Source organism: Eptatretus burgeri, chromosome 9 (genome assembly GCF_056783735.1).
Source record: "Eptatretus burgeri isolate ZD-2024b chromosome 9, Ebu_testis_v1, whole genome shotgun sequence".
NCBI lineage: Eukaryota > Metazoa > Chordata > Myxini > Myxiniformes > Myxinidae > Eptatretus > Eptatretus burgeri.
Genome location: NC_140969.1, coordinates 32,024,808 through 32,041,009, shown reverse-complemented (window position 1 = coordinate 32,041,009; position 16,202 = coordinate 32,024,808). Strand labels below are relative to the sequence as shown.

General features: G+C 44.6%; 1 protein-coding gene across 2 annotated transcripts in view; it reads left to right on the top strand.

The window, feature by feature from the left end:
* Positions 1-15,756, top strand: part of LOC147019850 (meprin A subunit beta-like) — a 42,796-nt gene extending 27,040 nt beyond the window's left edge. For both annotated transcript variants that reach the window (XM_085894622.1, XM_085894623.1), the window contains exons 10-14: positions 77-654; positions 814-913; positions 4,523-4,699; positions 9,872-10,313; positions 13,854-15,756. In XM_085894622.1, coding sequence (XP_085750748.1) covers positions 77-654; positions 814-913; positions 4,523-4,699; positions 9,872-10,313; positions 13,854-13,965 — 1,409 coding nt within the window. In that variant the 3' untranslated portion in view covers positions 13,966-15,756. The remainder of the gene's footprint in view (positions 1-76; positions 655-813; positions 914-4,522; positions 4,700-9,871; positions 10,314-13,853) is intronic.
* Positions 15,757-16,202: the final 446 nt, after the last annotated feature.

Below are 16,202 nucleotides of genomic sequence, written 5' to 3'. Positions count from 1 at the left end.
ACAATGTCAGACGATAGATGATCAACAGTTTTCACGGTTTTGAATCTCCAAGGTATGACCTTTCTTTCCTCCACAGATGGGGGTCCATTCTTGTTGTTCAACAGCACTGCAGCGAGTCCCGGTGACCTGGCAGTAATTGAGACCCGTGTGCTGCGGCCCCAAAAGGACCAACAATGCCTGCAGATATATTACCAGCACAGAGGCAGTCCTGATGACAAGCTCCAGATTGCTGTTAGTCATCCTTCAAATTCCTCACAGTTTAAAGTGGTCTCCAACATACCAGCCACCAATATTAATCAGTGGAAACTCACGCAAGTACCGCTGTCTGAGAGCAGTCCTTTCCGGCTGGCTTTGCATGCAGTGGCTGGAGTTTCGGCAGAGGCAGGGGGTTGGGCAGTGGATGACCTCACATTGATGGAAGTATCCTGCTTCGCACATATTTGGCACATACCGAACTTTACCTCCATTCTTGACAAAACTCCAGCAGGATCAGCAATCTACAGCCAACGCTTTAACAGCACTGAGGGGTACTCTTTCCAGCTAAGTATGTACCCCAATGGAATGTACCAAAACAGTGAAAGCATTGGTTTGTTTGTTCATTTGACAAGTGGAGATCAAGATGAAGACCTGCAGTGGCCTTGTCCCTGGAAACAGGTACGTAACTTTGGGATGCTGCAACTAGAGTGTTGATACTGGAGTTAAAAAAAAAAAGTGGGGGGGGGGGGGGGGGGTGGTGGGGTGGCGGGAAGGATCAATGTATTTCTTGATCTTCATTGTGATGCAGTGTCAATTCAGATTTTCGTTTCTTCTCAGATCACGATGTCTGTGATGGACCAACACAGTGATGTACGACTCCGTATGTCCAGTACTCACAGTATCACCACAGACCCAGATTTAACAACATCTTTTAATGGTTTGTTTATGCTTCCTCTTCACATCCACATTCTACACACTCCCATTTATCTCATTATGGCTATATCTACGTTCATAATATTGTTGCGGGCCGGGTTCGGGTGAGAAGTCGACTCGGTGAGGAAAGCTATCTCGGCTCTCACCAGACTCCCCGGAATTGTAGGCCGTCGTACACGGATAATTCCGTGATGCGGCAGGTCGCTTAACCGACTGTGGACGCCAATAACTCAACCGTGTGACCTGGGGTCCTCCCGTCTATGGGTTAATCGGGTTACCTAATTAATCACGTGGTTTAATTACCAGGGAACACGCCCTCGGTACGCCTTGTCCTAACCGGATCACTCTACCGGATCGGATCACTTTACCAGTTTGGATGCAGCCGAGTGACACTGCCAAGGACGTACTGGCTAAAAGGAACGGATCGTTGAGAATAAAGTCCCGGCTCGGCTAGGATTCGGACCATGCTGGATCAATGAAAGAAACCACAAAAACTAGCTGGGAACATTGCTAATGATGATTTATTTACAGGCAATTTACAAAAGGGGACACAGAGCAGAATTAACGCAAAAATTATAACAATAATAATGATAACAATAACGATCTTCTGCAGTCTTACTTAAGCAGACAGGCGCCAGGACACACACAGGACACATACACGCACACACACACAGACACAGAAAACCCGATGAAGAGAAAGTATTGAAACAAGAAGCGAGAGGAGTTTATACTACGATCTCGGTTCCTTTGTACTTGATTGCATGAATGCGCCACCAATACATTTCGGGGGGTGGGGGGGGAATGCTCCGTGGTGTGGTACCCGAAAGCTGGCACGTCATCGCTGGATTCAGCAGCGCATGTGGCGACCGTGGGCGCGAAGGAGGGGCTTGAGTGGAGAAGGGGCGGAGTCCAGAGTGCGTGGATGGAGTGGGAGGCGGGAACAGGTAGGCAGGTGGGGTCAACGTCGTGTGGGCAGAGACGAGGAGGTGGAGTCCAGACAGCAGGAGGTGGGTCGTGGTGATGTCGGGCAGAGAGCGAGAGAGAGAGAAGCGGAGGGACCGCTCTGATCTTTGTAGGACTCACAGCTCAGGGCGGGGGGCCACCCCGAAGCGAAGCGTCATCACCTGAATCGGGCGCTCCGATTGGCCCTGACCCCTCACGCGGCCCAATAAATTTGGTCGGAAACCGCAACACTCCGTTTCTGGAAAGGTCATCTCAGACAGCGAAAATATTTTGCTCTGACCCCATGACATGACACGAATCGCCCACACCGAACTTGGCGCATGAATCATCCGGCAAAAACCCCCGGGCCGTGCCCTGACGACCGGCCGAGGATCCCGCATGCCCACTCGGGCGTCTGACCAGCGCTGATCAATGTGCTTGCTCCACGTTCGCCAATGTGGCCCGCACTGTACAACATTCCCCTGCTCGGTCGCAGCTTCGCTGGCCATGGCGACGAGAAGACTTCACCATCCGTGGGGAATCTGCTGCTGCCCGCGAGGGCCGAAGGTACCTTGTTATGGAGAAATCCATGAAAGTTTCGCGCAGTATGCGCGGAATCGCCATGACCCACGTGGTCAGTGCTCCCGTTTTCCCGATTCTACTAGCGTGTGCGCGAGGCGAACACCGATATGTGTCAGATATTGAGGAAATACGATACAAAGTCGCGAATGGTGCATTCGTAACCTGCTTTGTATGATAACAAAGTCGCGAGTTGCGTACGTATCTGCCTTCAAGCACATTCCATACAGTGTGCGGGGTTCAGCCATTACGCACGTGGCCAGCGCTCACGTCCGCATGACTCTGCTCGCGTGTGCGCGGGGCGAAAGCCAATATGTATCAGATATTTGGTTGAAAAGGAACGCGCCGCTTTTACTTCACACCCTCGCATCCCACCCAACGTGGCGTAGAGTCTCCTTTATCGGCCTCCGTATGCGTTTCGTGCATCGTGGGCATCGTGCTGGCTGTGTTTCCTGTGTTGTGAAAAACACCATTCATGCAGCCTCCGAAGAGATATTCATTCGTATGCCTTTTTAATGCAACTGGCAATCTTCCCCAGATCAGGGGAAGCTCGAGTCGATAATCCAGAACTGCCAAGGGCACTGTATGACTCGCCGCACACGTTGTGTTGAGGGCTCGCTTGGGAACGGGGGCTCTGCACTGTTAATGCTCGCGCGTCATCGTTTCCTCGCAGCGGCACCGCACGCACTGGCCTCCGAGAGGACCCATCTCACAGCGAAGGACGCATGTAGCTCAGATTTACCTCAGGAATAATCAGAAAAGAAGAGTAGGGATGAAATGAAGAAAATAAATTGATGTAAGCAAACCAAGCGATGAGATCATCACAACGCACGCCCCTGTTGTCCCGCTAGACAAAATGGAAGGACTATCGACACGTATAATTATGGAATAACTGTCTTGGGACCACTATCTGTTGGATGCATGCGGTTCCAAGAACCGCAACAATATTTTTCCCACTGTACACATCTATATATTAATACTGAAGGACCAATTTTGTGCTCCTCCTAGCGGTCGCGTCACGTTTTTCTCGGTACCGTGACCTGGACTGAAAGAAACTTCGTACCTGTAAGAGTGCATCGCAACAGTCAAACTTCAACTCTGAAGCAGAATAAACACTTTTCGTTTTACATTCGTTTACATGGCGACGTGTGACGTCACCGCTGAGAGGCGTAAGGACGTCATGGCATCATCGGTCATTCACTGACGTCATTACGTCTGTCGTTGACAGACCGCCACCGCTGAGAGGTGTAATTCCACTCCTCGAAAATAGCGTCTGCAATGTAAAACCCTCTTCTGCACATGATGACTACCTCAGAATGTGAATTTGACACAAAAAAATGTCACAAGAAACATTGTATCTTCCATCACGATATTAATACTGAAGGACCAATTTTGTGCTCCTCCTCGCGGTCGCGTCACGTTTTTCTCGGTACTGTGACCTGAGAAGTTTTGACACGGTGTTTGTAAGTCAAAGTAGACACGTGCACAAATCAGGGGACTTCTTCACAAGGAGTAGTGTACACCAAAAATGTCGTGTACAAGGACGTTTTGTAGGCCTCAAGAGGTAAGGCCATGGAGTACATCGACTGGGATCCGGCTCTTACAAGAGCCGCCACTGGTTGTCATATTGGGCTCATGGAACGGAATCCGTCTGTGACGGGGTTTCGGCTAGTCTTAAATAATAGCCTGGTATTGGCTTAGTGGTTAGGGGGGCTGGCTCGGCATCCTAGGGTCCTGTGTTTGAGCCCCATTTCCACTGAATTAACACCAGGGGGTTGACTCAGCCTGTCATCCTTCCGAAGTTGGCGAAATGAGCACCAGTGTACTTGTCCCGGTGTATGCCCCGGTTAGAATAGGTGTACCATATCCCTGTGTGTCAGGACCAGGGTTGGCGTCAGGAAGGGCATCCGTCCATAAAACATTGCCTCAAGAAGGGAAGCATGATTGCATGGAGCCTGCAAAAAAGCTAACCCCTGCTCAGCAGGGGAAAATGGCTGTTTGTTTGGTTGTTTTTTTTTGTACACATCTTAAATGCACTCATCCACTGGTAAGTATCATCCTAAATTTTAATTTTGTGCATTTCTTCCTGCAGGTTCTATTGTTTTCCGGTGGGATCGGCCAGACAGAGTTGGTCACCAAGTGTATAATAATGGAAGCACCTACTACCGTGGACCAGGTTATGGGTACAGGACATTCCTCCCTCATGTTCATCTTCACAAGCGACAATACATCAGGCGCAGAGATATTGTCCTCCTGATAAATTTTGAGGGTGAGTCAAATGTCTTGAAAGATTTTAATCACAAAACCTAATTAATGAGAACGGTGCTCGGTAAGAACGCATTGTCTCACCTTGCACGCTCATTCTGATCAATAATACCATCGTTAACGAAACATGCTGCAATTACTGCCCATGTATCCGTATCATCCATGTCACATACATCATTCTATTATGTCACATACATTGCCATTGTATGTAGCGTTATTGATTACTGATTGATTATTAGCATATTTAACAACCATTTTTATGCACATTGAGGCTAAATTGTGTCAATGAAGGTGAATGTGAAAAAAAATTACGAATTCTAATCCCAATGGTGTGTGTGTGTGTGTGTGTGTGTGTGTGTGTGTGTGTGTGTGTGTGTGTGTGTGTGTGTGTGTGTGTGTGTGTGTGTGTGCGTGCGTGCGTGCGTGCGTGTGCGCGTGTGTGTGTGTATGAAGTTTTGGATTGATCGATTAAGCGGTATGGAGAAGACACTTTTTTAAAACGTTTTTATTTTCATTCCAATGTGGGTGCCAGACCACGTGACCAATGACATCATAAATGTAATTCCTCACTCTCATCAGGTCTTTGATCAGATATCTGAAGTTTCAAATTTTTCAGATACTTTAGGATTTCGATTCAACCAATTAATGGCTGGAATACCACTTCACCAATGATCTCATTGTTATTACCCTATAAACCCAATGGGGAGATGATGACATGCATCAACTTTCAATTTTTTTCTTTCAGTGGTTTTGGGGAATATATCCAAGTTTTTCTTTTAATTCAATAATGGCTGCCATTCCATGTGACCTTTGATGTCAGAGTTATCAATGAAATATTCTCCATGGGAGTCTCTCTTTTGTTTAATGTTTTGCATCGATCAGACAAGCAGTTGCAGATAAAATCATTTTTAAAGCGAAAATTTATCGACGTCGACACACAAACAGACAGACAGACATATACGGGCGTTACAATCGTCTCACAAACCTTTCAGGGCGAGACTAACTGGAAAGAGCAATCAGAGATCGTAGACCCTCGACAGTACTTTTGTGGAATATTTTGCGTGGTGGTGTGTTTGTGTTTGTGTGGTGGTGTTTGTGTTTGTGTGGTGTGTAGACAATGAATTGATGATGTAAGGTTATGTTCATACAGAGGAGAAACAGACCCTTTAGGTTTTATTGTATCGACTACTGCATCACTCGATGTGCCATCCCTTAAAAGCACACTAAGCTGGGTATCTTTTCTGCTGGGATTTGCTAGTTCACATTAAAAACACCTCAATGTCTTTCATGATAAATAGGTGGGTCTTACTAGCATCCTGAACAAATTATAAATCCATGTTCTGACAAACACTGAGCGAGGCAAATGCAAAGTACCCAGTGTGAAGAGAGACAGACAGAGACAGACAGACAGAGATGGAGAGAGACAGACAGAGAGAGTGGAGGTGGAAAGGTTGGGGAAGAGATATGGAGATTGAGACAGAAAGATGTGAAGAATTTGTTAAGCTTTTTGAGTGCCTGAAATTTATTCTTTTTTGTAGACTGAGTCAAGGCTCATGGAAGAGCAAATACACGATAGGGATCAGGACTTAACAGGAGAAGAGGAACAGGAGAGAGGGTGGGGGCACCAACAGCTTCATTGAAGGACAAGACAGCGGTAGACTTGGACAATTAATGGGTGTGTGGATAAATGGGGCACAGGAAAGGATGTGGGGGGTGGACAAGATAGATACAAAAGGACACTCTCAAGAGTGGAAACTGGGCTGGGGTTAACGAAGATAGAAAATATCAAGGTTTTGGATTGGGGATGAACTGAGATTGTGGTAAACAGCTGTCTTGATGACCAAGAGGGGAGGATGAGATTGAAGAGAATGTGGAAGTTGGTTTCACAGGCAGGAAAAAAACGACAACAAAGAGTGAGCAGTGATCTTGGATTTAGATAGTTTCACCATCAGGGGTTGATGCTGGATTGTGCACGCCTTACAAAACTTGGGGAGGGGGCGACAAAGCCTGTAAAGAGCAGAGACTCTGCTTTTGCACGGGAGATTACAATAATCTTGAAGGCCTTGGTTTCCATGGCATTAAGCTGCGAAAGATGTGAGGCAGGGGAGCCGGGCCCAGGGGGGAGAACAGTCCTCCATCAAGCAGTGGTTGAAGGCTTTGTAGTTGGACAGGAGTTCAGGTGTGACAAGAAAGGAATTTGCATGATGGAGGATGCCCAGTTGCTGACTGGCTTTGCAGGCCAACTTTAAAATGTGGTTTCCCCAAGAGAGATAGTGGCTGGAAGTGAGACCCAGGACTTTGCATGACTGGACATCCTCAAGAGTATTGTTAAGAAAGTAGAGAGTGGGGTTTGCCAAATGGTCTTTTCGGAGAGAGAAAGAGTGAGATTGTAAGATTTGTCAGGATTGAAAGACACATTCCAAGTGTTTGACCAGTTTGTGATGTTTTTTCAAGGTCTGAAGAGAGGGAAGAGGCTGTGGCCTGCCTGTTTGAAGGATGAGGGATGTCACGACACAGGGTGGAATTATCAGCAAATAGATAAAGAGGATTTTCCAGAGAGTCAAGAGAGATTATTGATGAAGATGAGTAACAGGACTAGGGCCTACAACACTGCCTTCGAGCACTCCAGCTTTGAAAGACAGAGGGGAAGAAAGGATGCGGTTGAGAGCCACACATTGGCTACGAGACAAGAGGAAGTCAGGGAGCCATGTGTGGAGTTGGCTTTGGACATCAGAGGCAGAGAGTTTGGAGAGAAAGGTGGGATAACAGGCTTTATCGGAAGCACGAGATATGTCAAGAGAGATAGCCCTGATTTCACGTCTGACCTCCATCCATTGTTGGCTGAGTAGAAGCAGCATGTGCAAGGCAGAGTGACCTGGTCTGAATCCAAATTGGTGATCTAATATGAGGTAGTTGGAGAAAAGGAAGGATTTCATATCACCTCCAATGATGGATTCCATGACCTTGTTGATGATTGGAAGTAAGCGAATAGGTCTGTAGTTTAGAGGATCCATTTTTGCACCTTTTAAGTTGTGCAATGATGTTGGCTGATTTCCAAGCATTTCGAAGATGACTGAGTGCAAATGACAGGATGAAAAGGACAGAGAGAGGAAGTGCAAGAGCAGCAGAGCAGGTTTTTAGGACACTTGAGCTGATGCTGTCCAGTCCGGTAGCAGAGTTGAGGGTTGCCAGAAACTTCTCCACCTTCTCAGTTGTGAAAGATGCAGTCCAGGAGCAGTTGGGCACAACTGGTAAGGGTTGGTACACAGAGTGAGGGGTTGGAAACACAACATTTGGGAACAAACACAATTTATGTATTCGGCCTTCAAACGAGTGGAATTGGCTGTGGTGCCGTGTGCAGTGAGAGAAGCCATGGAAGGGGAGCATATACCAGATAGGCTTAACAAGCTTCCACCAGCTTTTTCAGGAGAGAGGCAAGTTTGAAAGTTCAATCTTGAGGTTAGACAAATGTTGTTTGCTGGTTCTTCTGAGAGTTGTTGCGGGCTTTTTGGAATGCGCTGAGATCGCATCTGCCTTTGGTCAGATTTGTCTTCCAGAAAGAGAAGGCAAGTTGTTTCAGAGCCAGTGCCACATCATGGGATTCAATGTACCTTGGGCACGAAGAAGGGAAAGATAACTAAAGAAGAGATGGAATGAATCTTATGCATAAGGAAGAGCAGGAATCTGTGGAAGAATTCCCTGGCTGAGCTAATACCAGGGGCAGTAGATATGTAGGACCAGTCTTGAAAGGACATGGCTGCTTGCAGTCTGCTTGAGTGAACCGCCAGATACACCAGTACCGAGGCAGCTCTCTGAGTCAAACCAGAGAGATGTTGACTCTCACAAGCATATGATCAGATGAACCAATTGGAGCAGAGGAAAAGCAGGAGACATTTGCAGGGAAAGGGAAGCTGAAAGGGTGCAGGACGAGGAAGAATCTGAGAGGGGGTCGCATTGAGGGGTGGGCTGGGGGAATATGTGAGGGGTGGGGTGAGTGTGGAAGCTTGGAGATGATGGGGTGAAGGGGCTGTTTGGAGAGGGTGGCGTGAGAGGAGATGCAGAAAGGGGTGACATATGAAGTGGAGAGATGCTGAAGAGGTGCACACATAGAAGGAGTGGGGTTTAAAGGATGCGGCCTTGGAGGAGATTTAGGGGAGGATACTGACACGGAGAGTTTTGACACTAGAATAATCTGAAGGAGATTTGATTGTTGAGTGCAGACAACTTCTGCAAACTGGAGTTCTCAAGATACCCACATTTAACATTATGAGATAAAGATCATGGGATGGTGGATATAATTGTTGTTGAAGGCAGGGAGAAATGTCATGCTGTGGGAACTGGAAGATGGATGACAGACCATGCACTTTCGTTCGAAACAGGTTTCCAAAATATGCTATTTGAGGAAGAGGAAGAATAAATCCTGAGGAAGAAGAACACGTGGCAAGCTGATGCCAGAGAAGTAAGGGATTTGAAGCTTTTAATATGTTTTCAAAAGCTTTTAAAGGAAGAAGGAAGAAGTGTTTTTTTCAATGAAGATGTTGACTGACCATCTGGATCATCAGCCGGGCACCCTCCACCATCGAGGTTTTGACTTAATCCCAGAATCTCTCCAATCAACTCATCCATAACGCTAGTTTTGGCTATTCGTCATCAAAACAGAGGGAGTAAGCCTGGTGTTGGCTCAGTGGTTAGGGTGGTGGCTCGGGATCCTAGGGTCCTGAGTTCAAGCCCTGTCGGCCGCTGAATTAAAACACCAGGAGGTTGACTCAGTCTGTCATCCTTCCAAGGTCGGCGAAATGAGCACCAGTTCCAGTGTGTGTACTGGTAGAGGGGCACTGCATCTGCGACACAGTCGCGCTTCAAGAAATGATTGCTCCCCTGGCAGCTAAGCTGCCATATGACCACCAAAGCAGAGGGATATGGAGAGAAAAACAAAAGAGAAAGAGAGGGCCTGACAAATGTCTGAGACTGTGTTATTCAATGTTCATCACTTTTCTTTTCTATGAAACAGCAAGGATCATGGAAGAGCAAAAGCAACAAACAGGCCATGGGACAACAGTTGGATACAATTAAGAAGAATATATTAAAACATTTCACAATGATTGTGTTATGACTTATTGCCATTTCAGAGCTCAAAATGGTTAACTTACCAACATTGTTTCTCCAACAAACACAGATATTTCCCACCGGTGGAAACCACAATGGTCGTCAACTACCAATTCACCAACCACAGGAATCAGTGGTGCAACAATGTCACCAATAACAATCTCTCAAACCCCAGGACACTCTGGTGCAACAACATCACCAACAATAAATTCTCAAACCCCAGGACACTCTGGTGCAACGACATCACCAACAATAAACTCTCAAACCCCAGGAAACTCTGGTGCAACGACGTCACCAACAATAAACTCTCAAACCCCAGGACACTCTGGTGCAACGACGTCACCAACAATAAACTCTCAAACCCCAGGACACTCTGGTGCAACGACGTCACCAACAACAAACTCACAAACCCCAGGACACCCTGGTGGAACGACGTCACCAACAACAAACTCGCAAACCCCAGGACACTCTGGTGCAAATTCACTGACAACGTTTGAGACGTCTGTTTGCAGGTGTGAAATTATTTTCTTGCACTTGACATTTTTTTTAACTTGAACAATAAATATGCTCAACAGTGAGTTGACTCAGGGATCAAATTGATGTCCGAGGGGTGTTTAAAGAGTTATACGAGTGAGATATAGTCATCCAAGGAATGCTAAGGTTTTTATTTCTCATTATCTCAGTATCCTTACTTGCAGGATTCATGGATCGGTGTATGTTTGTGTTTTGTCCCGCTACTCCTCCGATAATTCTGGGCCGATTACATCTGGACTTGGTACATAGGATCATCATGATCCCAATTAGTGCATCGGGGTGTTTTTACCTTTGTCAGTGGTCTTAGGGATGGAAGAGGAGGAAATTCTTGATGTGAATGTGCATCATGTCACACCACTCCAGGTGGGAGAGGGTTCCCAACCTTATTACAAGTACTCACTCTTGATAGCACAATAAATTACAGCACTTTATAGCACAAAATATGTATATATATATATATATATATATATATATATATATATATATATATATATATATATATATATATATATATATATATATATATATATACACAAATTACAGCACCCACCTTTCCTATCCCCACGTTTTCAAGTGCAGTGAGGTGTTTTGAATTATGTAGCAAAAGATATTTTGGAGAGGTATTTTGAACGACACATTTGAATAAGTATAATAACACAACCCCCCTCTCGTTGGGTATTACTGGCTGAAGGGAGTGGGTGCTTCTCGTATATGTAATATACTAGGCTGGACAGCATTGAAAATCATCAAGTTTTGGATGTGAGAAAAATCAACTGCTCAGACCAGGGATCACACCAAGGACATGCAGCTAACGTAGCTAACCACACCAGTTCTCTGGCAATTGAGCTATCACAGCAACACTCAGTGAATGCTCAATTCTCACCACATATTGCCACTCTCCTCCCACCACTGTTGTGGGACACATCCATGCCCTCTCCAATCTCCATAAATATATATATATATATATATATATATATATATATATATATATATATATATATATATATATATATATATATATATATATATATATACATACATACACACAGTCATGAAATCTTTTTTTTTGCCAAATATAGATATTTAGATTTTGGAAATTATCAGAAATTGGTATTTTTGGACTATTACCTCATTCTTACAGTGGCCTACAAAAGTATTCACCCCCCTCCAAAGTTTTCACAATTTGATGCCACCTGAGTTTATTTCATGATGACTTCAAATCAAACTTAATATAGAGAGATTTCACAAAGTAGTCCAAAGTGATATAAAGCCAAAGAAAATGCAGATAAAATGTGAATAAGTTTGATTAACAGAGAAAATCAGGTGATTCTCAGTTATAATATATAAGTATTCAACCCCTTTAATTAACACGAAATCACTTCAGAAGCAAATTATTTGTTTGAAAGGTTGCAAAATAAGTGTAAAGGTTTCACCTGTATGTAATCAGTGGTTTAACTTAATTAAGCTCCCACACTTATCCAAGAAGTTTTAAGATGTGACTCACTTGGTCAACCAACAAGGCAAACATGAAGACAAAGGATCTTTCCAAAGTAGTAAGACATATAGTGGTGGAGAAGCACCATTCAGGAGAGGGTCATAAGAAGATTTCAAAGTCACTCATTATCCCTTTGAGTACGGTGAAATCCATCATTAAGAAGTGGAAGATGTATCATACCACACAGACTCTACCCACATGAGGTTGCCCATCCAAACACAGCAGCCAAGCAAGCAGGAAACTGGTTCGTGATGTCACTGTAAATCCAACAATGACTTTGAAAGATCTGCAAGGCTCTATCTCTGAGATGGGGGTCAGTGTTCATCAATCAACAATATCCCATTCCCCTCACAAAGCTGGCCTCTGGACAGGTGGCAAGAAAGAAGCCATTACTGAAAAAGATCCATATAATATCTCCTCGGGAGCTTGCAAAAACATCGTCATGATACTGCAGGCACGTGGAGAAAAGTTTTGTGTTCAGACGAGACGGAAATTGAACTTTTTGGTCTAAATTTTAAGCGTTTCGTCTGGAGCAAGCCGAACACTGCACATCACCCAGTCAACACCATCCCTACTGTGAAGCATGGTGGTGGCAACATCATGTTATGGGGATGCTTTTAATCAGCAGGGACTGGCAAGCTTGTCAGGATAGAAGGAACAATGGACAGTGCAAAGTGCAGCAGAATCCTTAATGAAAACCTGGTTGAGTCAGCCATGAATCTGAAACTGAGAAGGAGATTCACATTTCAGTAGGACAATGATCCCAAGCACACAGATGTACACACTTTCTTTCACTTGACTTTTTTTTTTAAACTTTCGCAATACGAGCACCCAGGTACATTACACTCTGGCTCTTTGGTGGGAAGAATTATTCCACAGTTATTTAATCGCTAAATAAGCTGAACAGTGAGTTTATTCACTTGACAAAAGAAGATAATAAATGTTCTTGAGTGGCCCAGTTAAAGTCCTGATTTGAACTCAATTGCACATTTATGGCGAGACTTGAAGATTGCAGTCCATCGACAATCCCCATCAAACTTGGCAGAATTGGAGCAAGTTTCAGGTGAAGAATGGGCAAATATTTCACCATCTCACTGTGTAAAGCTGGTGGAGACCTACGCAACAAGACTCGTAGCAGTCATTGCTTAAAACGGTGTTTCCACCAAGTACTGACCTAAAGGGCGGAATACTTTTACAACCAGTGAATTTTGATTTATATATGTTTTTTTATCGGTATTCCAAACACGTAACCTCCTTAATCGAGAACAGTGTTTAGTTTGATCTCTTCAGTTATTCATAAAAAAAATTCATTTGTTTCTTTGCATGTTTCTTTGTAATTCATTTGAATGTGGAATTATTGGTTGGGGGTGAATACTTTTGCAAGCCACTGTGCAATCATTCTGAACATCCGTATCTCAGATTAGTAAACCTGTGTGCTGTACTTTCTCCCAAAAGACGACAAATTTTGTCCATCTTTTGTCCGTTTCTATTGTTGTGTCCAGGTAATTGCACTATGCACACCTGCTTCCTCTCTAATCCTGCGTCAGTATTGGTGTGTCTTCTTGCCCCCAAAATACCATTTATTTGTGTAAACACAGATTACTTCATCAGTTTATATTTAAACAGTGTTCATCAACTCGCTGCAGCATTCCTTGAAGATACTTTTTTCCATCAAATGAGGTAAAAAATAATGGTCAGATATAGATCTTTTAAATAATTGACATGAAATCCTTTGATACAAAACTATTATTTAAAGTTATCACATTAGAATAGCTTTGCTTGGAAAAGGTGTAAATTTATGAACAAAATTATTATGTTTTAATAATGAATGAACAATAATGTAGAGTCTGTGATTGTTGAGAAGGAGAGTAAAAATTGATGATTTTAATAATTTTGGTCATTCTGGTTATTTGGAATGAAAATATAATAATTTGACCACGTGATAAACCAGTTAAATCTTAATATCATAAAAATGTGTGGATATGGCGTGATACCAATTCCTTTGTGAATTCTTCCTTTACAGCAACTGCACATCTTCGACCACTGTAGCAAATGCGGGCATTCGCCATCAGGACACCATCTTGTATGCATGGATAACCATCTGGTCCATTGCGCTCATCTCTGGTTGGATTTAACCATCCAGGCACTTCCAGTTACATCATAACTTATCTCGATTCACTTGATGAAGAAAAACTGAAACACTCTATTCCCCACATTTTGCTATAATTATGCAGTTATATTATTTTACTTCTTTAAGTTCTCCCCCCCCACCCCCACCCCTCAATGTTATTCATGGGTGTATTGGGAGTGGTGGAGGGTGGTTGTGAAAGAAAGAGGAGATTCAATTATTATATTTAATATTGTTGCTCTCAGAATACAGAGGTCACATACTCACCTTTGAAATAGTGTTGCAAATCTGGAAGCCATGAGCACACAACAGCCAGAGTCCTTATAGATCAGTTATATCGTAAGTACGTGTTTCTCGTTAGGGTTCCGTCCCTCGTCTAATGGGAATTAAATGTTCGTGCACTGTGGAGTTATTTTGATAGTCAGGGTTTTCTTTTACATTTTGACATCACTTACAATTACAACAATGCCTTCGCTCCATCCTGACACCATAACGCTTGCGGTGGGCGGAGTTCAAGAAGGACTTGGCGTCTCTCTGGACCAATCAGAGAGATGCGAGCGAGTTTACCGTTGGTTGGCCAATGAGAGCCCATGCAGGACAATGTTACTCCTCTTCCTGTTTGAGGGGCGGTCCAACGTGACGCCCGCCACGCCCCCCCCCCCTCACCGGTCCAATCAGAGGACTTGGCGCCCCTTTTGGCCAATCACGGGGGCGACGAGCGCATTTGCGCGCCAAAACCGTCCAGTGAGGGAGAGTGGGTCGGAGGAGGTGGCTCCTCCCCTCTGGAGAAGGAGCGAATAATTGTTTGGCGCTATCCGACTGGTCGTAGTTGGTGTTGGTCTGCCGGATCACCTGGCCTTGCCTGCTGGCGCTCGCTGCCTCGTCCGCGCTCGTGCTGGTTGGTGTCCGCCCTTCATCCTCCGTCCCGGGTACTTGGAGTGGCATTGTGGTTGTGGGTTCGAGTCCTGCCAGTCCAGGACCTCGAAGACCACACGAGGTGTACAGGTTCAAGATAGCTCTGGTTTCCAGCTCATCTTCATCGAGCTGGGAACCTTCAATAAAAATCCTACGGGGTCCATTTCTTTGGGTGTTTGTCTGTGTGCAGGCCGGTCTTGTCAAGTAGAATTGTTAGGTGCTTTCGCTTGTACATTGACTGCATTTCTTATAGTCGGATAACTCTGCTCTTCGGTGTTCCCCTCCCTGCCTAGTGGAAATAAATATCCATTTTGTTGAATGTATCAGCTTGTTTCTGTGTTTCTTTCATTGGCTTAGCATGGTGCGTGTTGGAAAATAGTGAAGCGGAAAATTGTGCATTTGTTCCGGCGGCCCTGGTAACTCTGCTCGGTAACGCCGTATCCGAGCCATTACCGCGACTCGGATCGGACAGCGTCGGCCGAGGGTGTGGTTGGACGGCGTGAGTACTTCGGTAAATTTGAGTTCGACAAGTGGAGCCTACCTCATGCCGTTGAAGTATTGGTGACCACAGTCCTGTAAGGGACCCATGCCTCTCGGAGTTCTCCGAGAACCACGATCTAGATTCAGGGTGTTCGGTGGAGCCGACTGTACTGCTCCACCTAGCGGTCATGCTCGCCGCCGACACCCGGCTCCACGACAATATTTTGTCTGGGTTTGATTCCTTTACCCAACTCTAAGTTGTTGGATTGGTGGGTGGCCGACAGGCTGTTGATTCACAAAGTGTCACCCTTGTTAATTGCAGTCAGTAATATAATATTTCTATTTCAATGTATTTACATTCTTACTTTGTTCACATAATTGTAATAAAGGTCTATGAAACATATTCATTTCTTTGTTTATTCATAACAAGATGGATTGTTTTGTGGTCCCATCTTGGGTGTTGTCGATAAAATGATCTGCCTTTGTGACAGTACAGAGGAAGTTGAGGAAGGAATTCAATTCCCATGACCCCGAAAATGTAAATCCATTAAATAGTCTGTTGTGCTTGGACGAAGCTTACGTCGTTGCCAGCCAACTGTGTGGACTAAATGCGACAGTGCAGGATATTCTCCCTTGGGTGATTGGCAATCCCCAATATAAATCATTGCATTTCCCGTCAATGGAGGCAGGAATGTCAAAAACAAACACTTGGGAGAATTCTTGGGAAGAACCTAAACTTCTTTCCACACAATATTAATGTGAAGCAGAGATTGATAGCTGTTCATTAAAAAAAATGCATCAAACCTGTGATAAAGAATGCGAATTATTCCGGTCCTCACGTGTAACTGT